Here is a 23,011-nt window from a genome sequence, read left to right on the forward strand (position 1 = left end):
AATAAAGCAATGCGAACTTACCCATTTATAGAGTACTCTGTCCAAAATCCGCCATTCAGTTGCGCGCTGCCTCCGCTGCCGATGTGAAAGCAAAATAGCGCGCTGCTTCCGCTCTGCTGCAGCTTGCGGTGTGAACCCGGCCTAATTTATTGCTTAATTTTCATTTTTGGCTGAACTTACCCTTTAAGCTTTGAAAGTTCTCGTTCATTGTAACTGCATAGCTAAGACTGACCAAGAAAAGCTATTTTGTGGCAAGAAAGAAAGTAAAAGAGTAATAGATCACATTTTTATTAATATAGTTTGTGTATAATGCATAGCCACTGCAGGATGTAGAAATGTCAGTGGTGTTGACCGTTCTCAAGTGCTGATCATAGTCTGCACATCACAGGTTTATTCTGAGCTCTAAAAAGAGAGGCAAAAAGGGAGTTGTTTGCCAAAAGGCGAGATGAAAATCTATCATGTGTTTTTGTCAGCTTTTGGCTCAGATACACAGGATTCAGAGCTCTGTTTTGATGTGATTCCATGCACTTTCTATAAAGAGGAGGTTTAAAGATCAAATTCAGAAGTCTATTTACTATTAAAGTGTTTGGGGCTGAAGATGTTCTCAGAATGGCAGCTCTGGATCTTTCTATGATAAACGGCAGTTGTTCATAGAAATTGTTAATATTCTCTTCAAACACGTATTTACCACATTTATTTATTTTTCTCAGTTTTGTTCTCTTTGTTTTTAAAAGAAAAATAAATCTGAGATGTGATTTCTTCTTGTTTCATATATTTTGTTTTCTTTCTCTTTTAATTCAATAAGAAATTTGGACTAGAAAAAAGGTTTTTAATGGACAGTAAAATTGCATAGTAACACATTATTGTTTTTGGAGTGATCTGGTCCTTCCACAGATCTGCAGACGAGTAATCAAAGGACTGACTGTTCTGTTGCCCAGTTCCCAATCCAAAAAGATGTTGGAGCTCAAAAGAACTGGACTAGTGTTGTTACTAGGTGCTGCTTGAATGTTTAGCTCAGGTTGTATGTGGCCTATTTTTATTAGATTTTTAAAATAAACTGGTTTAGGATCACTAAGATGAAAAGAGCAAACTTCACTGAATCATATGCTTCAGTTCACTTCCAAATCTGTTTTTCTTTCTCTCTCACTTTTCTCACTGGAGTATTTGGAGTGTGTGGGTGACAGTGGCTGTTCAGCCTGTCTGAGGTTTGGCTGTTGTGTTTTGGCCGGAGCTGCTAGACTAAAAGTGCAGATTCTGAAAGAGATAACAGTGAACGTGAAAGACTTCTTATGTCATTTCCCATGAGAAAATGCCTTTAACCTGCTCCAGTCTCATGGGATCAGAAATATCCACACTATAGATCAAATACAGACGGTGGCCTTCAGTGAATAGGAGCGTTAACCTGCAGCAGGAAGAGCAATGCCCCTATGATGACCTGGATGTGTCACGCTGCAGAGGTGCCAGGGGCGTTAGGGATGTGCATAGAGGGGTATTGTATGTATAGTCCAGCACAGCACAGCATTTGCATAGTAGGCTAGTATCAACTCCTATAGCTCTGATGAGGGTGGGCTGCTGTCACAGGCTGTTGTATACTGGCTGCTTACAGTGTAGTATACAGTACTGTATATTGCCTGCTAATATTGAGTAACACTCCATATACTGTAGGCAGTGATAAGCATTCACACAGCACAGTATTGGTACTACATTGTTGTCATATACATTAAATATTATATTGTATTTTAAAAAAGACTAACTAAATGAAATGTTTATGAACTATATTAAATGTTTAATTCAGTGATTTTTTTTAAAATCATATATATCATTTGTGTGACACACACACACACACAAAAATGGGGACATCCCATAGGCGTAATGGTTTTTATACTGTACAAACTGTATATTCTATCACCCTACACCAACCCTACACCTAAACCTAACCCTCACAACAAAGTAAAGGTGTTGTTTAAAGCAGTTGTTTCATTTTTTATTTATTTTTTATGTGTGCTCATGGACCATTTTGAAATCTTTAATGAATGAAAATGAGAGATATTTCCAAAAATGTAATATATGAGCTGGACAAAGGTGCAACACTCACTCTTCAAAGTTCAAGCTTTATTAATAAAACAACATGATGACAACAAGATCTTGCACCTCCTCTTCTGTTGATAGAGGACCTCTTTTTACATTTGTTACAAAACTGTAGTATAACCAGTGAATTATTGTAGTTTATGGAGAAGGAATGAAGGGAACTCCAAAATTGAAAGAAATGATTTAATACAATGGTTTTGTTGGCAAATTTAATGTGTGAATTAATTGCCATGTATTTTACTTCAGATAAAAATTGCTGCAGTCAGTGCGCTGCGATAAAAATAGAAAATGTGGTGATGTGTGGTACATGTGCGCTACACAGAGCACCATTTAAATGCCCATAACACACACATATCTTTTGTTTCAACTGTGGAGCGCTCACAAATTGGGAATCAATTTAAAAGCCAAGAATTATGTAATAATAACAGAAATAAACAGGCACTCATGGTGTTCAAGTACCACTTTTTGTTTAACGGTTGTAGTCAGGCTTCATGCAGTGTTGTATTGCGATGCAGTGTATGTGTGTGTGTGTGGGGGGGGTGGGGGGGTCAGGTTGGGTCATAGGGCATGACATGAAATCAAACAGGATCTTTGTCACAGCAGATTAATGTCTGTCAGTGCCATGAGCTCTGATTCTCACCGTTTATCTCATCTGTCTGTCTCTCCCTCCTTCCTTCTTTCAGTCTGCTGCTTTGTGGTGCACAAGCGTTGCCATGAATTCGTCACCTTCTCCTGCCCCGGAGCAGATAAGGGTCCTGCATCAGACGTGAGTACAAATATCTCTTCCATTTCCTTCCTTCCTCCACTCTTCTGCTTTCTGTCTCCCCTTCTCTTTGTCTCTCCTCTTCAATCTGTGTCTGTCTCTCTCTCAGTCCCATGTGAGAGAACAGAGAAAAAAGGTGGGCAGAAGTTGTCGTCCTCTGGCAAATCTAATCAGATGTACTGTCACAGAGGAAGTGTGTGCGACAGCTGCGCTGACGATAACCCTCTCCGTTTCAGATTTCCTCCTGGAGTCTTCTTCTCCTTTCATTTTGTCTCGGGCCTCTGAGTTATACAACCATTTAAATCAACAAATTACCCGGTCTATAGTGACAGCTACAGGAAGCTCGTCCACACGGGGGACCAGAACGCTTTTCTGTTATTGTGGATGAGAGTGAACGTAGAATGCCAGTTCAATCACATCATTACAATCACTACACACAGGAACAGGGAGAATGAATGGTGCTGTGCAGTTACGGGAAATGGCTTTGCTCTTTGAATCCATGCAATTATGAAAAATACATTTCTGCTTCACTCCAAGCCACTTTTGATTCTAAACTAGCATTTTCCACCAGGAGTTACAGAAAAAAAAAATCTGAATTGTGAACAAAAATCTCACGGTGGAATTATTTGACTGCAATCATCCAGAAATCAATTTTACATTTATTGTCACCACAGGCATAAAAAAAAAAAAAAACCTTCACTGAAAGAGACCAATATGATGATTAACAAGAATATGAAATTTGATTCAGAGTTTTTAAAAAATTCTCATCGCTTTTAATGCAGAACTTCTTGAGCAGTTAAAACTTAATTTTATAAGTATATACGTGGAAGCTTAAATACAATCCATACTTATTACATCATGATGGCCCTGTTCTCCTCCATTTATGCATACATCATTATGCATCTTTTCTCCTGTGGCCTCATGGGATAGTAATATACTTAAGCTAAAATATATGGTAAAAAACAGTCATATTTATAAAATCTTTTTACAACCTAACAAACAATACAATCTATTTGAATATGTGGTCCCACTTTGTATTAGATGGCCTTAACAACTGTGTACTTACATTTAGATTAATCATTTGATACAATGCACTTATTAATCGCTTCTCCACTGTTGGGCCAGTGCGAGTCAGTGCTTTACCAATAGCTTCAAACCTGTAGCACTGCTATGTTTCCATCGTCGGGCCAGAAGCTCCACTGCCCTTCACTAAAAACCACCCTTTACACAACTCTCTGGAACAACATCACACAACCCCATCATTTCACCAACAAAGAAAAAGTTATCAGAAAACGAATGAGAAATAAATCACTGGAACTAGCAAGGTCACAAAACGAACACGATAAAAGCTGCCGTTTGTTTGCATGTTTTGTTGTTTCCTTAAAGATTTAAATCCAACAGCTTTGATGTTTTACCAGTTTTATATAAATTAGTGATACATTGATCATAATGAAATAATGGACACACACATTCAGTCACGTCTTTTTCTGTTTATTTGTAGTCATAGTATACATCGAATTTAGAAAAAATTATAATTTCTATTATTTTCACTCTGACCTGAGTAGCAGAGGGAGCTCCGAACAAAAGCTATGATTATGATGTATTTTATGACATAAGTGGAGCAAAATATGAACAACAATGTGTTTTTCTTCAGATATGTATGTCATAAATGGATATAAAATCATCTTATAATGCTTACAAGAATAGGCTACATCCTAAAATATAATAGGAAGTACAATTAGCGTCAAGCTACACTTGAAAATGTATGTAATTATTAATGTATTTGCTTACCCACTTTACACCATTATCGAGTGCTTGTAATAACTTCCAACTGATTTGATGAATAAGCAGACACATGCACTCTTTGTATGTTTAATTACACTACACTGCTAATATTTGTCATAAACATCCTTTATAGCTATAAAAATACCATGAGCTGCATACAAAACACATACAGAAAACATATCGTCATAATCATGTCTATTTGCTTTCATATTTCATGTGTAGAAAAAGAGTGAACGCGCTCATAACACTTTAGCGCTCATGGAAGAAAACAGACAGTGCTCTACAGATCACATAATTCAGTGGACAATTAATAGAAATGTTATTCTGTATATGTGAGAATAAAACTCAGCATCCACTCTTTTCTCTTATCCGGGATACTCTTCTGTGTTTGTTTGCACTGGTTTTTGAAACGGCGCCACCCCTCTTTCCTTCATGTGCGGTCACATGATCCTAGCTCAAATCTTATCAGAATGGCCCGTGTTTCCGCTTTGCAAAACTGAAAAGATCAGTCGGGCTGGTTTGAATAAAGCACTGCTCAAGCCCGAGGTGTCCACCTTGGCACAAGGGTTTTGGCAGGCCAAAATTCCCTGGCCCTTGGCCTCTAGGAATCCCCAACGAGGCACAATCAAGCCCCAGAAGTGGCAGTGGAAACGCCCTGGCCCTGGCATACACTAGCATGCTCGCTTTTGGCCTGGCAGTGGAAATGCGGCTATTGTGTACATACATGTTTTTACATTGTACTTATATATTTAAAAAAAATACCCACATTTAATTATATCTTTAATTAATGTCCCATTTAATGGGTCAGCAGTGTAATTGATTATAATTACACTTTTTGACACATTCCTCACACCTTAACACACCCTTAAACCTACCCATACTACAAAACCTTTCCCTAATCTTACCCTTATCCCCCCTCAATAGCAGCAGAAGTGTTTTTAATACAATATGATCACAATAAGTACTTGTTTTCTGACGTAAATGCATAGTAGTTAACTAATATAAAGTTTTTATAAAAATGTCAAAACCTATACGGTCACTTTCAATCTATTTAATGCTCCTTTATTGAGTTAATTCCTAACAATATGTTGCCCTTGAGTGTTACTGTATTGGTTTCATAAAATCCTCTTAGGTTTGGCTTCATATTTTTTCTTTGGACCCTAGAACCCCCTCGCTGCACCAAGTGGACCTTAGACCCTAGTTTGAGAACCCCTGATAATATTGTCAGTAAACAAATAGGTAGAAAGTTGATAGTGTTAATTATATGCTATTTTCAACATAATCTAACTGTCATACACATTACTTGTTTCCTCAATCATTGGCAAACAAGACCATTTACCCCAGTAAAACAATATACTGGGGTATACTTTATTTTCACTTCATTTATGAGCTGGACCGCTCTGCCTTCAGATAAGATGCTGTATTCACGAGTGCCCTGTGAACTCTTTAACAGTGATAGTCCCAGCTGTGTGTGTCTGACAGCCCTCTCAGTGGCCTTCCCTCAGTCAGACGTACCTTCAGCTCTCAGAGGAGCGCCCTAGAAGTCCCATGTCAGCTCCCCTGCTTAGAATACCGTAATATTTACACAGTGCGCCAGGTGATATGACACGGCTGGCAGACGCTCCCAAAGGGATTTAGAGTGATCTAAAATCGTGAATGTTGGTGGGATGACGTTAGCACATTTCCACGCCTCAGTCCACATTAGTGATCTGGCACTGTCCCACCACTTCTCTAAGAAGCCTCGCCATTCATCCCATTCATGCAGATGAAACGCGCCCTTTCATCCTCCTCCAGAGCCACGGTGATGAGGTTCACACTTGATTCTGTTTTCACGTTTGTTCTCCACCGGTCTAGAAGTGCCGCCAAAACCGCGTGCGCTCTGGACGTCGGCGTGCCAGTAAACTAGGCGCGATTTTCTATTTGATGAAGCCTTGGCCTTGTGACATTGTCATCAGTTTTTTCTTGTGTAGATCTGCTAGCTAGTCTCAGAAGAGCCACTAAAGGGGATTGTAGGTATAAATATAGTCAATGTCAAAGACAGCCAAGCAAGGCGGACTCAAAGATGTTTTCAAAGGGGCTCGTTTTAGGCTTCAATTATAGAAGTGGGCTAATTAGACATTCACCAAGGGATTTCTGTACCGGTAGTCTCATTAAACTCTCATTCACGTTATAAGAACTCTGTATCGCACTGAAACTCAACTCTGATTGCAGTTGTGCAATAAAAACCAGACCAAAACAGACTTTAGGTGGGTTCATAGACGTGTGAGAATACGCTTGCTGCTTCTTGCAAGTCTTATTCCATAGTACGTGTTTTGTATTAAAGGGAGTCTGTCAAATGTGACAAGACTGTTGGCTTTGATCAGTAAGGGTATTAGAAAGCACAAATGTCTTCCACACCTCCGATCAAGGGTGTTTAACGCCCACTGGTTTCTTAGGAAACCTAAAATATCTAGTATCTGCCTCTTTATTTAATTTTTTTTTTTATCTCAGCCCTCACTCTCACGTTGATTCATTTAACTTTTTTAAGAAATCATTAAAATCGATGATATATCAGCATTGCTGTGGTCAGTTTCTGTTTGCGCATAAGGCTTTGTCAGATAGTGAGAAAGAGTTTCCCAATTTATCCGCTCAGTCCTGGTGATCGTCACCTCTTAATAATGATACAGACAGAGACACACAGCTTCACTGGAATAATTGGCTACAATAAACACTGCTGTTGTTTGCCACAAGAGCAATGCTTGTTAACTGTATTGCTACCTGTCTGGCATGACAGGTAAAAATAGTAAAAATACTAATTCTGAAGCATTTATAAACCTTTTGAATTACAGGGACACAAAAGTGTCCTCATAAATCACATTCACGTTGTAATACCCATGTCATCATACCCATATCATCATACAAAATTGTATCCTCATAAACCACATAAACGTGCATACACACTCACAAACACCATGCCTCACCATACCTATATGTGTATGTATGTATGTGTGTGTATATTAAAACATTCAACTTATATGGATAAATTACTACCTGTACTGTAACTTGTTAGGAAATATTGTGAGCCGATTAAACGTTTTTGAGAAACACAAAAAGACCCCCTTAGGCTCGCTTTTTATCTTCTGCCATTCACAAAGCTTAACCCTTTCTAGAAATTTCCACGCCATCTCCCACTCCCAACTGTCATTATTGAAATCCCGCTGGGATAGTCATGGATGTGCCCACATGCTCTGCCAGAAGTGGGTGATATCTATAAATACCTCTCTCACGCTGGTTGCATGCTCCCATGGGGCACTGATTTAATAAGGCCAGGCAGGCATTTGCATAAACACGTTTCCTGCGCCAGTAACACTTTTCTCTGATTGGACAGTTTACCTTTCATGCTTGTAGGCATGAAGGCATAAAGAGCTAAGAAGTGTATTCATATTTAAGCTGTTTGTTATGGATGTGCTGTTCTCTCTGTGAATAAGCTATTGTGTAGTTATTTAAAGAGCAGTTTCAAGGAGAAACCAATCGTCACTCTGTTGCAGAGCAGTGCGGCTGTTTGCTTGTCACAAAGCATTAAAAAGGAAACATGGCTGGACTAATCAGAACTGAAGATGTCTCTCTCTCTCTCTCTCTCTCTCTCTCTCTGTGTGTGTGTGTGTGTGTGTGTGTGTGTGAAAAAATCCCTTTGACCCTCAGACCATATTATACCAATGAATCTTTTGCTTTACAGCCACTTTCAGTACAAGAAACACATTTACCATGGGGAAAAGTATGTGAACCCTTTGGGTATACTTGGTCAGTATATGCCATAAATTAAAAATGTTACATTTTTGTGACAGTTTCAAGGAGAATTGAAATAAAATTATATATTTTATTGTACAATTTATGTTTTCATATCAATTTAATTATTATAATTATTTTTTAATTAAAACATTTGGTAACTGTAGTATAGGAACTAGATCTGACTTTTAACTAGTTGCTTATTAGGATACCTTTTATTAACATACTGCCCATTTATTAGTAATTATAAAGCATCCCTAATCCTACACAATACCCAAACTTAACCCTAACTACCTAATTATTAAGCAGAACAATTTTTATGCAAATGTCGTTGTTAATAGTTTGTTAATAGCCAGATTTGGATACATTTCATGTAATATTTAATGATTATTTATTATTATTATAATTATTATTTTGCATTATTCTTATATATTACTGTTGCATGGTCAACTAAAGCCTTTAACTGTTGGCCATGACCGTTTTCTTGTAGCAAACCACAGAAACTGTGTTTTGCATAACTCTATCACAGTGGTACTGACACTGTGATGAATGCTACCCACAAGCAGCCTCTCGGACATGATCATAATCTACAGCTGCTACTAAAGAAAAACATGCCTCATAAATAGTGCATAGTTTGAGAAAAGGGGAAATGGAAGCGTGAAACTGTGTGTTTTTGCGTCTTTACACAGAAATGCTCAGCTTCTCAAGTGTATTATTATTTCTTCCTCCAGCCAGACGCGACAACCGCCGCAAACTCTTGCTGTGACAGGTACCAGCCTGTTGCTGGGCGATGGGCTTTGGCCATCACCATGGGAACTCTCTGAAGGCCACCGGGTGGGAGGGCTCTATAGCGATGCATTTCTATTGCGTCTCCTCTCTCTCTCCCCTGCCTTTCCATTTGAACTCCTTTGTACAGAACTGCCTGCACCTTCTTATTCAGTACTGATTATTGGATGACTCAGTGCGCTGCGTGCTGTGTGATAGAAGCATGGAAGTGGGAGGATTGTGCATGCGCTCTATCTGAAAAGAATCTTTGTTGCTTTGTCATAGAAAAAAACAGCAGCGTTTTCCTCTATGACAGAGATAATGGCATTTGTACGCAGTTTACGGTAACGTAGGTGAGATAATTATCATGTATTAAGGTCTGTTCGCATCAGTGTTGCTCAGTGCATTAGACGCTATGGAGCGAAGGCTTTAAGGACTGTGATGCACCATTCAAAGTTCAAACTGTTTAACTTGGACCTTTTCAAGTGCAGCAAAAATTATTTTTTCGCATTATATATAAGGTTCAGTTGATTTTGTCTCTTTTTTTCAGATTACTAGAAAAATGAATAAAACGTAATGGGTTAGTTCACGCAAAATTGAAAATTCTGTCATTAATTACTCACCTTCATGTCGTTACAAACCTGTAAGACCCTTTTTCATCTTCAGAACACAAATTATGATATTTTTGATAAAATCCAAGAGCTTTCTGACCCTCCATAGACAGCAACACAACTGACATGTTTAAGGTTCATAAAGGTTGTAAGGACATTGTTCAAATAGTCCATGAAACTTCAGTGGTACAACCTTAATTTATGAAGCTGCGAGAATACTTTACATTACAAAAATAATGACTTCATTCAACAATTTCTTCATTAGAGTACTATGTCACAATGCATGCTCCTGTATCAGCAGCATCACACACATGTGTGTTTTAAATGGCAGCTAAGTATGGCACAGTAGAGAAGCATTGTCGAATAAAGTGTTATTATTGTTTTTGTTTGTTTTTTAACTCAAATGCATAATTTGTTGACATTGGTAGTTCCCTTGCTGTCTATGGAGGGTCAGAAAGTTCTTGGATTTCATCAGAAATATCTTAATTTGTATTCAGCAGATTTGGAACACATGAGGGTAAGTAATTAAGGACAGAATTCAGATTTTTGGGGTAACCGATCCTTTTAAGGGAAAACACGGAAATATTAAGGAATTTTAAATATGAGATTTTTACCCTTTTGAAAACTACCCTTAGCAGGTTTGTTTGTGTTAGTTGCTGTCTTTTAGCTTAGACTGGTCTTTTAAATGTTAAAAAACTTTTTGAGCACTTTTCAGTTAGTCAGGCTGGAAGATAAGCTGGTTGCCAAAGTAAACACCAGTGTGACAGAAATGACTCGAACCAGACAAAATAAAGAGTCGAATTCATGAATCAGTTCTAGTGCCACAAGACCCAAGCAAGATGACCAACCAACTTTTTTCACAAAACAGCTTTCAACACTAACATTGTTACTGTTACTTGTACTGCACAAGTTTCATTCACTTCCCCCACCCAGCAGAACCAGCCTGAAATTCCTAAGGGGGAAGGGCCTTTGAACCTCTGGTCTCCACATAAATATTTGTCTTTTGTACATATATATGGACCAAAATTAACTCCAAAATGACTCAGTCCATCGCTTCACTCCATATTCATTTATATGTAACCCACACATTTGACTATCATGTTATAATCACTTATTGTGTATGTCTTTTGATAACTATAGGATACATAGTCATGTCTAGTATCGATATAATCGAATCTGCTTGCTTGAATTAGACCAGACAATCATTTATTCGTCACATGTATCATATTCTGATTATAGGAACCATGTCCAAAATTAGACCCTGCAAGAGTGGGAAAATTCGGACCACATGCTTTGTAAGATAAACATATGATTTATGATACCCCCGAGCCAAGACAATATCTGATTGGTCAAGACAACATTTGAGGTGTGGCCAACAGGCCAGTTTAAATACTTAGGACACCATAAAATCTTGGCTTTTAGTCTCTAGCTATGCTGCTGCTATCAGTCATGCCTGCTTTTAGTTCTAGCCTTGCTTTTGCTATCAGTCATACCAGCTTTTAGCTTTTCTTCTTAGCTTTAGCTTTTAGCCATGCTGTTTGTCATCACTGTTCTTTGAGCGCGGTTGCAGCATGCTTCAGCCTGCACGCCTGCTGCTACTTAGCCACTATGAGGAGAAACACAACTTAGTCTCGTCAAGCTTTACTTCTTTTCTTTTCCGTTTGAGAGTTTCGTGTTCTGAGTTAAGTTTTGTAACGTCGAGTCTCCGACGCCTGACCTCGAGGGCCCGTTCAACTTCAACCAGCGCACACGACTCTGCACCTTCAGCCAACTCCCCACCACAAGCCTTCCCAAGACGTCACTTCAGCGACTACTGAACTTCCAGCCAATCAGCGACATCGGGATCAGTGTTGCCAACTTAGCGACTTTGTCGCTAGATTTAGCGACTTTTCAGACCCCCATAGCAACTTTTTTCCAAAAAAGCGACTAGCGACAAATCTAGCGACTTTTTTTGACAGACCTTATTTAGTCTCTGAGACTCTCCGGTACTGCCGCACGAGCTCTCTCTCTCTCTATTTCTCCCAGCGTTCGCACACGCCTCACTCTCTCTGCATCTGCTATGTTCAACGAGCAGAGAGGAGCAGCACTTTCAGTTAAAAAATATATTCTGTTGCTTCTAACTCTATTTTACATACAAGTATAGCCGAAATCACAGTACAATCATTGTCTTAATCTTATGTGTATGTGATTTCATTAGACAATGTCGTAAATAGGATTTTAGTGCAGAGATTAACATCTTTGAGAGCTGGTTATGTATTCTTAATAGGCGCGTTTCAGTCATTATAATATTAATTCAGTTGTTGGACAACAGAAACATTCAAATATAATAATAAAACTTTTATTGAGAATTTTGGCTGCCTTAAAATGCAGTACATGAGCACAGAAAGGGCAAGATAATATGACGCACTTACGTCATGAATATGCTAATTAGCATATTACGTCATCTAGCGACATTTAGCGACTTTTCAGGCAGGGTTTAGCTACTTTCCATTGAAAGAAGTTGGCAACACTGATCGGGATACCCCTTTCAACGGGACTCCTTTTTCACAGGAGAAGCAAGTAACCTCCAGACTGTGACCTTTACTGGTGTATCTAATATAATTTTAACCCCATTGAGGAACTCAATGCGAGCGTTAATTAAGTGATTGATGGCTGTTCATGTCTATGCAATTTAACGTATTGCTGTAAACTTGGGATTCCATATTTCCATTCTCTTAAACTCATCTTTCCCTAACTTTCGATCTTCCTGCAACTTGTGTGAATGTGTGAGTGCGTGCGTTTATGTGTTAGATTAGTTTATAGATTTATCCAATAAAGCCTTATTCATATTGAAAAGAGAAGTATCTTGTGTTTTGTGCTTACAAGTTAATGTCTTAAACTGCCGATCTTGTTACTGTGGTAACTGATAAGTGTTTCACTATAGTTTGGATATTAATATTCAGCGCAGATTTGATGTTAAACGGCTCGTTCAGTGAACCGCAGGCGCGTCTCAGTGATCAGCCGTGAAACAGTGATTCTGTTCAAATTCCCTTTAAATTATTAAATGATTACCTTTGAGCTAAATTGACCTGTTTCCCTTACACCAGTTTGACCAATCTGGGAGACTAGATTAAATCACCAGGACATGCATGGTGAAGTCATGAAAATCCTTAATTTAATTCATTTCGGTGTAGTGCATATAAAAATAAATTAAATATAGAGCAATTTAAATGCATAGAAAGAGCGACAAATGAACTTCATGTTAAGGGACTGACATGTTAATGGTGGAGTTTCTAAAAGGTTATGTGCAGAAGATCGCTTTGCTGTGTAGCACTTGCTGTTTCCTGTCAACTGCTTTGTGTTTTTTATTTTTCTTGGTTTCCCAAACACCTGCAGTGGTCTGAGGGAGCAGTGAACATCTTGCCTGACAAGTTCAGCCAATGCAAACACACCACTCCCCCCTCGGAAGGAGCTTCAGGATGTAACCATATATTCAGCATGTAATAAAGTTGTGTGGCCTTGGTCTTGCTTATTTTATGCAATAGGACAAGACAGTAGAAAATTTGAAAGATTTCAGAAAGACGCATGTTTGTTGGAGTCATAGAAAAAAAAACAGACACAAGAAAATCTGGTACAGTTCATAGTTTTGTTGTTTCAGTTGTCTGCAGCACGCAATATAATACGTTAATATATAATTAGTTTGACATAGTTTGACATATTCTGGTAAAAATGATCAAAAGGTCACTATCATCTTCTGTGATGTCCAAAAAGGAACATTAGTATTTTGTGATCAGTGGGTCTTGATCAGATTTAGTCTGGTTGGCTTTGCTCTTTGCCTTTGACGTTTATGAATAGACAGAGTTCCTGTGCTTTTCATTTTAATGAGGGTTCAGTGATGAACAAAGCTCCTTAAATGATCACATCTGCTTTGAAGAGGGGGACGTGATCAGTGAAACATCACACCTGCACACTGTGTGTGTGGCTCAGGTTTTACCTACATTTTGGGATCAAATGTGCCCATACAGACCTGAAATCGGACACAAATCAGACAGTTGTATGCTTGAGGTTAAATCTATATACAATTAGGAAGAGGGTGTTTTTCGTAATAATCACGAATAATAAAAGTATTTAGATCAGTTCTAGCACAAAGATGGTGCTATGATTTTATTTGCGTCTGTCAATTGCTGTCTCCTTTCCTGATCTGTTTGGACAGGCAGTGCACCAATATGTTGGGCTTAATTTCATCTACCTGCTTTCATCTTTTGTTATTGTTTGTATGCTGCTCACTGTGTCCCATTTGTATAAGATGACAGGGAATTATAATACAAATGAATAATACTTTGTCTCTTCTCTTTATTATGAGTGAATCTGTGTTTTGTCGGATGGGCCAGCGCTTCAGGGGTGACATTGTCATCAGACTATTCAGATGAGTCTACAAAAGCCCCTTCACACCTGCACCTACTCTGCATTTCACAGCCCTCTTCTGATGTGCCTTCTTTTGTTTGAATGGACCTTCACAGACGTGAGCACATCATATTGTTCTCTGTGCTGCTTTAGGCTACGTCCACACAAAGCCAGAGCTTTCCCTATCCAATCTTTTTTTTTCCTTTTTTTTCTCGGCTCAAGAAATATCTGCGTCCACACGAAACCGACACAAAACGATGTAGTGTACAAGCCAGACCAGCATGCGGTGCTGTAATTCATTTTTAGATGCACTAAAAATGGAGAAGAAGACTTGGACTATGCGCGTAAACCTTGCTCACGGTATACAAATGAACATTGAACAATACATTTATTAATCAGTGTTAATGTTAGTTAATAATAATAAAAAAACGTGAACAGTCGTTCAGTGTTTGTTCATGTTTTGGTTGCTGTTACGTGACATAGCGGTGTCTAACTGGGGCGAGATGTGGGCTGATGATGTCATCGTTTCAGAAAATATACACGGATTTTATGCATACACAGCTTAACGCTTCTCTGTGTGGACGGGGCCTTAGATGGTGCTGTAAATAGTTTGTGGTGCCATTAGATGCACCAATATGTTTTATTGGACTGTTTTTGATTGCTAGAAAATGTATTTATGCAAGAAGGAGCAATTGAACATGAAATAGGGCTTTTTTTTTTTTAATGCATAGTTCACTCAAAAAAAATTATATATATAGCATTATTTATTTATCACGCTTTTCCAAACCTTTATGACTTTCTTCTCTGGAACACAAAAGAGAATTTAGAAAAATGCCTTAGTGTTCAATACAATAGAAGTGTGATCTAATGAGGTTTTGAACTCACATTACTGACATTCATTCTATAGACAAAAACATTTGAGACAGTCCTATAAAGGTCATTTAATTAGTAATTTAGTCAACGCACTTAAAATATGATTTAAAAAATGTGTGGTTTCGCTCAACCCCGTTCTATTATTCCTACCAGAATTCATGATATTGGATTTTACCGATATCCAATATGCCGATATATTTCAACTCATTTTGACATTTAGCCAATAAAATATAGTTTATTTTGTTTCAAAACAACACCAAGTCTCTCCTGTGCAGAAATTTTAGTTTATATTTAACAAAAAATGACTTGTTTGAATTAAATAAACAATAATGAAGTTCTATTATAATGAGAGTCCATTGAACGCTTTGAAAATAACTAAATCACTGCATTTTTTTCCAAACAGATGCAGTGGTATCCTTAAAATTTTAATTGTAGATTTAACATTTGTAAATGTTCTAAAGCAAAAAAAGTTGTAGAAGTTGTGAAAATCTTTTAGACCTTGCCGATGTTATTTGTGCATTTTACTTTCAATTTATTACAAGTAGGACAACATACTTCAATGCTTTTGTGTTCTCTTGCGAAACTTTGTAAATTCTGTTGCAAAGTATTGCATTGCAGAGCAAAAGTTTTGTGAATGAACTCATGGGCTTTGTACTTTTCACTAAATTAAGCATGATCATCACTTGTAACTTTGCCGGCAAACACAAGAAAAAAAGGGACAACTTGGTCCATAAATCACGGAGGCTCAGGCTTTTAAACTTGATTATACTTTATACTTGATGTATGGATAGAAGCGTAATTCCAATAGCGTCCTCAATGCGGTTTAATATGGCTGGGATGGTTAATATAATTTTAGTTAAGTACTTAGCTGCTTTCCATTGAGCTTTGAAAGTGCACTGGCTCTAGTGGTTTTCATATTGCTGTCCAAATTGCCCACTCACTCATGTAGGTTTTGTGGTTTGCTCAGTGCAGTTTATATTTTTTCTAATGGGTCGCTATAGGTTTGGTTGTTTGTAGAGTGACTTCCAAATTGATACTTTCACAACTGTTCTCATGAAAAAAAAAAAAGGAAAAGGATACAATGGTTGATGCATAGAAACGACCTGTGTGGCATGATTCAGTTGAGTAGTTGTGGATTTGTCACTCTTTTGAAGTTTATAGCTTCCTCTGCCAGAAACTAGACAATTTTTTATAATATGCTATAATATGATATAAAAGTAATATGCACACTGCTGTTTAAGAAAGAAAGAAAAAAAAAAAAAAAAAAAAAATATATATATATATATATATATATATATATATATATATAATTTATGCATTTAGCAGACGCTTAACAGTGACTTACAGTGCAATCAGGCTATAAATTTTTACCTATCAAAGTAGTAGTATATTACAAAAATATTAGTCAGGATGGTTTGACACTGAAGACTGGAATAAAATAGAAATACAAAATAGAAAACTGCTGTTATGAGAATAGAAAAAATACTTTTACCCTGCAGGGCATGTACAGTGACAGTATCCACTAACAGAGGCCAAACTTGGGCCCTTTGCAAGTATTTATTGTGATTTTTATTGTAATATTATCATGTAGCCTTGCTTGTTTCTCTCTCGCCTCATCCACCTACTCCCTCTCTCATTTGATCAGCACCTCTGCTTCCCTACACGGTGTGGGGGCAACCTGTGTAAATTCACTCTGACCTCTTCTCATTGCATTTTCCTCTACTGTAAGAATATGTAGCACAACTGTGTGTAGGGGTTTTGTGTGTGCTGCATCCACTCACTGTGGCCTCTGTGTGCCCAGGCCACAGGCCACCGGCCGTATGGAAGCTGCTCTCTTTTTGTGTGAGTGTCAATGCCGCCATGAGCTATATTCAGAGGGAGAATATTAAAAAAGCTTCTTATGAATAGAAAGTCATAAAAGAGCGCCTGCTTAATTAATAATGGATGGATGACTTGGGGGGAGGCGAACAGGAAGGCTATTCTGGTGTGCCAGTGTTTCAGCTGTCTGGCAGTGCCCTGCTGACCAATGCACTCCAGTATCACTCAGGTGTCATCCTCCATCATTATATAATCTATATACTATTAATCAACACACACACACGCACACGTTTGTTTTTGTGAAAAGTGGGGACATCCCATAGGCATAATGGGTTTTATACTGTAGAAACTGTATTTTCTACCAACCCTACCCCTAAATAACCCTCACAGGAAACTTTGTGAATTTTTTACATTCTCAAAATTCTGTATGATTTATAAGCGTTTTGAAAAATGGGGACATGGGTTATGTCCTCATAAGTCACCCTCTCCTTGTAATACCTGTGTCATACCCATGTCATTATACACAGTTGTGTCCTGATATGTCACAAAAACAAGAGCACACACACACACACACACACACACACACACACACATATATATATATATATATATATATATATATATATATATATATATATATATATACGGTTTTATTCTAAATAATAAAACAATGTTAAAATTGAATTTATATATCAAAGAGCACATTTTAAAAGCAAGAACAATCTCACTGCTCTTTATTTATTTTTTTATTTTTTTTATTTGTTTAATTATGTGTAATACACTACTGTTCAAAAAAGTTTAATGTTGTCAATGCTTACAAAGGCACCACTTGATGAAGACAGTAAGAACAGTAATAGTGTGAAATATTTTTACATTTTAAAATCAAATTTTTATTAAAAAAAAAGAAGAAAAAAAAAGATATTGTGATGGTAAAGCTGAATTTTCAGCAGCCATTACTCCAGTCAAGATACTAATCATTCTGATGTGCAGATTTGATTATCAAGAAACATTTATTGTTCATTATCAATGTTAAAAACAGCTGCTTAGTATTTTTGTGGAATCCGCAATCAATTTTTTTCATATTTTCATATTCATATTCCTATTCATATAATTTTTTTGATAAATAGATTAAAAGCTTAATGAAAAAATAAAAACATTTAGATTAACATTAATTTAAAACATTAAATTAAATTTAACTGTTTTATAAATTTAGTTACATTTTTGTAATGTAAAAGTATGTCACTTTTGATCAATTTAATGCATGCTTGCTGAAAAATATATACATTTATAAAAAAAATATATATATATATATATATTTTCAATGGTGGTTTTGTGTGTGTGTGTGTGTGTGTGTGTGTGTGTGTGTGTGTGTGTGTGTACATTATATAATACAGTATTTATTACTGCACATATGTGAAATGTGTTGTGCAGTAGCAATCCATTTGCTATTAAACAAGTTTTTTTACTTTCTGATTTCAGATTTTAAATTTTTTAAACAATTAGCGAAAAGGGTTAATATTTGAATATTGTAAAGTTGTATTGCAAAGAAAGATTGTGTCTTTACTTACTCACTTTTCCTTGCCACACCTGTGCTTTTACCATGTAAAATACCTGGTTGAATTAATTTATCTTCTACTTGTTTAAATGTACTTCCCCTTTAAGATCTTTCGCACCATGTATTTGTGTTATTGCAATCAACATTAATTCCCAGTTTACTTTTGGTAATTCTTATTTATGGCCAACGTGGCTGACTGCTCTGTTTTTTGTGTCTCTCTGCAGGACCCGCGCAGTAAGCACAAGTTCAAGGTCCACACGTACTCCAGCCCCACCTTCTGTGACCACTGCGGCTCTCTGCTGTATGGACTCATCCACCAGGGCATGAGATGTGACCGTGGGTATCTCTCACTTTCCTTGATTTCCACTCAGGCATAGATTAACATAATCAACCAAGTAGAATACTTATTTGCTTTTTTATAGGATATTATATATATAATTTTATATAATTTTTTTAATTTAAACAGAAAAACTACACAAGTCTGTGGTCAGTAAGAAATGTATACTTTTATTCAGCAATGATGCATGCAATTGATCAAAAGTGATAGTAATTCTGGGGGTGGGGGTGGCAGGGGTTCTGTATTTTTTATTATTTTATTACAGCTTCAATGAGCATAAGAGACTTCTTTCGAAAACATAAAAAAATCATGCCAACTCCAGACTTTTGAATGGTAGTGTAGGCAGCGTGAACTTTCTTATTTCCCAGTCTCACATGCTCTGCATCTATTGTGTTACCCACATTGGCTGTCATTGCAGGAATGATAATCAATTATTAAGTTCCACAATAAATGCATTCAACTTTTTCATGCTCAAATCATGCATTGATGCATTTTGACACCGTCAACTTAATATTAGCGCTCACGTTTTACGTCAAGCTCCTTGGACTGCTGAAGTGCACTGAAAAGCGACACATTGTTAGAATTCAAAATGTGTGAAGTGTTACTGTGTCACTACTATTCAATGTTTCATGATCCCATTTGTACTGTATACAGTGCAACCCTAGTATAATGGTTGGGTGATCCGTGTGTGTTACGTATCCCTGCGAGGCGAATATCCTGAGAACATAAACAGACTGTATGAAGTCCCGCTCACAAAGCACCTGACTGAAAAGAGATTTTCCATCTCACTGTAAGCCAGCCTCTTATCCAGTGTCCAAAACATAAAACATTCAAAATGCTGCACTCACTTAGCAGCTGTCCAAGCCTCCGGGGCACAGATATTCACCGCCACATACCTGATTGTTGGCTAACAAATATTCATTGATATGACAGCGTCTTTTTCAGCAGCTCTTTACTCTCATTAATGTATGACAGGCAGGCAGGCAAGTGAACTGACAGATGGTGTAAAGATGAGGCCATCAGCATCTTCACCTGAAACCTGACACAAAGTTGTTATGGTTGCAGACCGGGAGTGCTATAATTACATCCGTTTAGTTTCCAATGCGTGCGTGCGTCGTCGTCGGAGCCCTCTACACTGTTTACACTCCAGCTATGGCTTGCGCTCCGTCACACTTCTGACTGAACTGTGGAGAAGTGCTGCAGTGCATGAAGGAGTAATGTGTGTGTGTGTGTGAGTGTGTTCGCAGTCATTTTCAGAAGTAGTCTGAATGCCAGAGTGCCTGTTTGCCTATTTGATATGTAAACTTGTGTTGAGTCCGGCTGCTTGTCTTTGGCCTGTGGCCTCCAACACAACAAAAGCAGCATAACTGTGATTAGCATCTTCACTACTGCTTTGTTCTTCAGCCCCCACTGACCCTGCTGTGAAGATCACTTTAGAAGAGTCAACCAGCCTGTTTATCTCTGGTGGAGCTGGATGGCTTCGCTTATTAAGAAGTATAGCAGCATCCAAAACACACATGCTGGCGATGATTTTAGCAGGAGAGTACAACCTGGACTACTTTGTGATACAACGTTTGGGGGAATTTATGTTTTATGATTCCTGTTTCATTGGTTTTCTGTTCATTTTTCTATCCATTATGTACCCCATTTAAAGAGGCCAGGTGGGAGAGTTTAAGTTGAATTGATATGTGTTTTCATGTTCTTATTCTGGTTTGTATATTAATAATAAAAAAAGGAAAATACAGTTACTCTTTTCCATTATCTATTGAGTCAACTCCCTGTCTACTGTATACATAACCAGGTACCTTTTAGAACAGCAACTGAGATATATACAATTTACAATACGATCTCATAAAACATACAGAATTTGGTTGCTACCTTTTCAAAAAATACTTAAATTTGCCATTTATCTGTATGTACCTTTAAGGTACTAATATTCACCTTTAGGTGTAAATAAGGTACAAAAAAATTTCACCAAGGTTGCATTTATTTGATAAAAATACAGTGAAAAACAGTCATATCGTATGTAATATTTTATTATGTAATGATAATGGCAAATTTTTAATCAATGATTATACCAGTCTTCAGGATCACATGATCCTTTAAAAGTCATTCTGATGTGCTGATTTGGTATTTCCTATTATTATCAGTGTTTAAAACAGTTGTTCTGCTTAATGGTTTTGTGCAAAGGCTGATAAAATTTCAATCTTCTGTAGCATATATTTCTTTTCTGTCACTTTTTATAATTTAATGCATTCTTCATGAATATATATATATATATATATATATATATATATATATATATATATATATATATATATATATATATATATATTCTGTGGCTATAAATGTAATTTCTAGGATTGCCTTTGCTTGCAAAGTATACATTTGCTGCAGTCTGCATGTTGGTAGGAGACTTATGAGTCACGGCTGAACTGCCTTTCATAGTTACAGAATTGGCTCAACAGGTCTTTGGTAGAAGGAAAGCACTTTCCCTTTCCGTCTGGCCTTTGAAAGCTCACACTTATATATAGATTCATGCATCATCTTTTACACAATGTGCATTTGTAAGTTGGGGTTGTGGTATAACATCTCTCCCTCTCTCTGTCTCCCTCCATCCAGACTGCATGATGAACATCCATAAGCGCTGTGTGGCCAACGTGCCGAGTCTGTGTGGGACTGACCACACTGAGAGGAGGGGCCGCATCCAAATCACTGCAGAGATCAAGAACAATGTGCTCACCGTCAGCAGTGAGTCACCGCTGCCCACTCACACACATCACTGTTACACACATGTGCAGGGAAGCAAACACTCACTCACAGCTTCCTAAATAGTGCACCACTCGCTGGTGGATCCTGGACCTCTCGTTACCACACACATGCCTTCGTTTGACCCTTGAACAACAGCCAAAAATGCACTACAAAGATGCACATCTTGCATGAGTACATTCAGTTGAGGCATAAAGGATGCTGCTCTGGAGACTTGTGGGAATTTCCTAGTGTTTGATTCCTCCTAGTGGTGAATCCAAAGCAGCACCAGGTAGCAGGATATATTTAGACTAGCATGCACCATTTCAGGGCTGATGGCACTGGAAATACCCAGCTGCATTAAAGAAATACCTAAAAATAAAAATAGATTGCCGGACATTTGTCATTTTTATTAGCATTACACCTTCTTGTGTTTAAACCCAAGCGCTGACAGCTAGGACATGGCTCTGCAGCATAATAAAAAAATTAAAAAAATGAATGTTGTATCATACTTTGCCCCAGTAATCTGAACACAAACAGGTTATTGATATTAAAGGGTAAGTTCACCAAAAAATGAAAATCCTGTCATTATTTGCTCACATGCATGTTGTTTTAAAACCATAAGACCTTCATGTATCTTCAGAACACAAAATTATGATATTTTGATGAAATCCGAAAGCTTTCTGACCCTTCATAGACAGCAACACAACTGACACATTCAAGGTCCAGAAAAGTAGTAAGGACAACATTAAAATAGTCCATGTGACGTCATATGTTAAACCTTAATTTTATTAAGCTACGAGAATAGTATTTGTGTGCAAAGAAACCATAAATTTCAGTTTTATTCAACAATTACTTCTCTTCCGGTCAGATATTATCATGACGTGTGTGTGGTGCTGCTGTCGTTCTGATGTAGAACTTGGGACTTCTTTACAAGCATTGGAAGACACACGTATACGTCATGGTACTGTCGAGAACACGCCTCAAATTCTGAGACGTAAGAAAATACAGTTTTGAATGAAGTCATCATTTTTGTTTTCTTTGAGCACAAAAAGTAATTCTTAAAAAAAGCTACTGTCACAGCTACATAAAAGGATGGTCTAATTATGGTTTATTATGGTTTAACCACTTGCTGTCTATGGAGGGTCAGAAAGCTCTTGGATTTCATCAAAAATATCTTAATTTGTGTTTCAAAGATGAATGAAGGTCTTGATGAAGTGAACGAAGTCGGGTTTGGAACGACATGAGGGGGAGTAATTAATAACAGAATTCTCATTTTGGGGAGAACTACACACTAATACATAATACAACGCAGCGATGAGTAAAATATGGACAAAACACTGATCTATATATGACTGGATCACTCATCGCATTCTAAACTGCCAACAGGCAGTAAAGCCACCTGAAGTGTTTGATCCACCATCTTACTAATCCCTACCAGCAGAGGGCAACATTGAGTAACAGCTAAAACACTGACCCTAAAATCACCCGATTCGAAGCAAATCAGTCAAACGGGATTA

General features: G+C 37.5%; 1 protein-coding gene across 1 annotated transcript in view; it reads left to right on the forward strand.

Annotated features, from left to right (window-relative positions):
* Window positions 1–2,670: 2,670 nt before the first annotated feature.
* The window catches only part of LOC113079629 (protein kinase C beta type-like), an 81,395-nt gene continuing 61,054 nt past the window's right edge, over window positions 2,671–23,011 (forward strand). Inside the window, exons 1-3 of the mRNA XM_026251875.1 lie at window positions 2,671–2,854; window positions 18,631–18,742; window positions 21,366–21,494. Coding sequence (XP_026107660.1) covers window positions 2,696–2,854; window positions 18,631–18,742; window positions 21,366–21,494 — 400 coding nt within the window. The 5' untranslated portion in view covers window positions 2,671–2,695. The remainder of the gene's footprint in view (window positions 2,855–18,630; window positions 18,743–21,365; window positions 21,495–23,011) is intronic.

This window comes from Carassius auratus, unplaced genomic scaffold, assembly GCF_003368295.1.
Source record: "Carassius auratus strain Wakin unplaced genomic scaffold, ASM336829v1 scaf_tig00028800, whole genome shotgun sequence".
In the NCBI taxonomy this organism is placed as follows: Eukaryota; Metazoa; Chordata; class Actinopteri; order Cypriniformes; family Cyprinidae; genus Carassius; species Carassius auratus.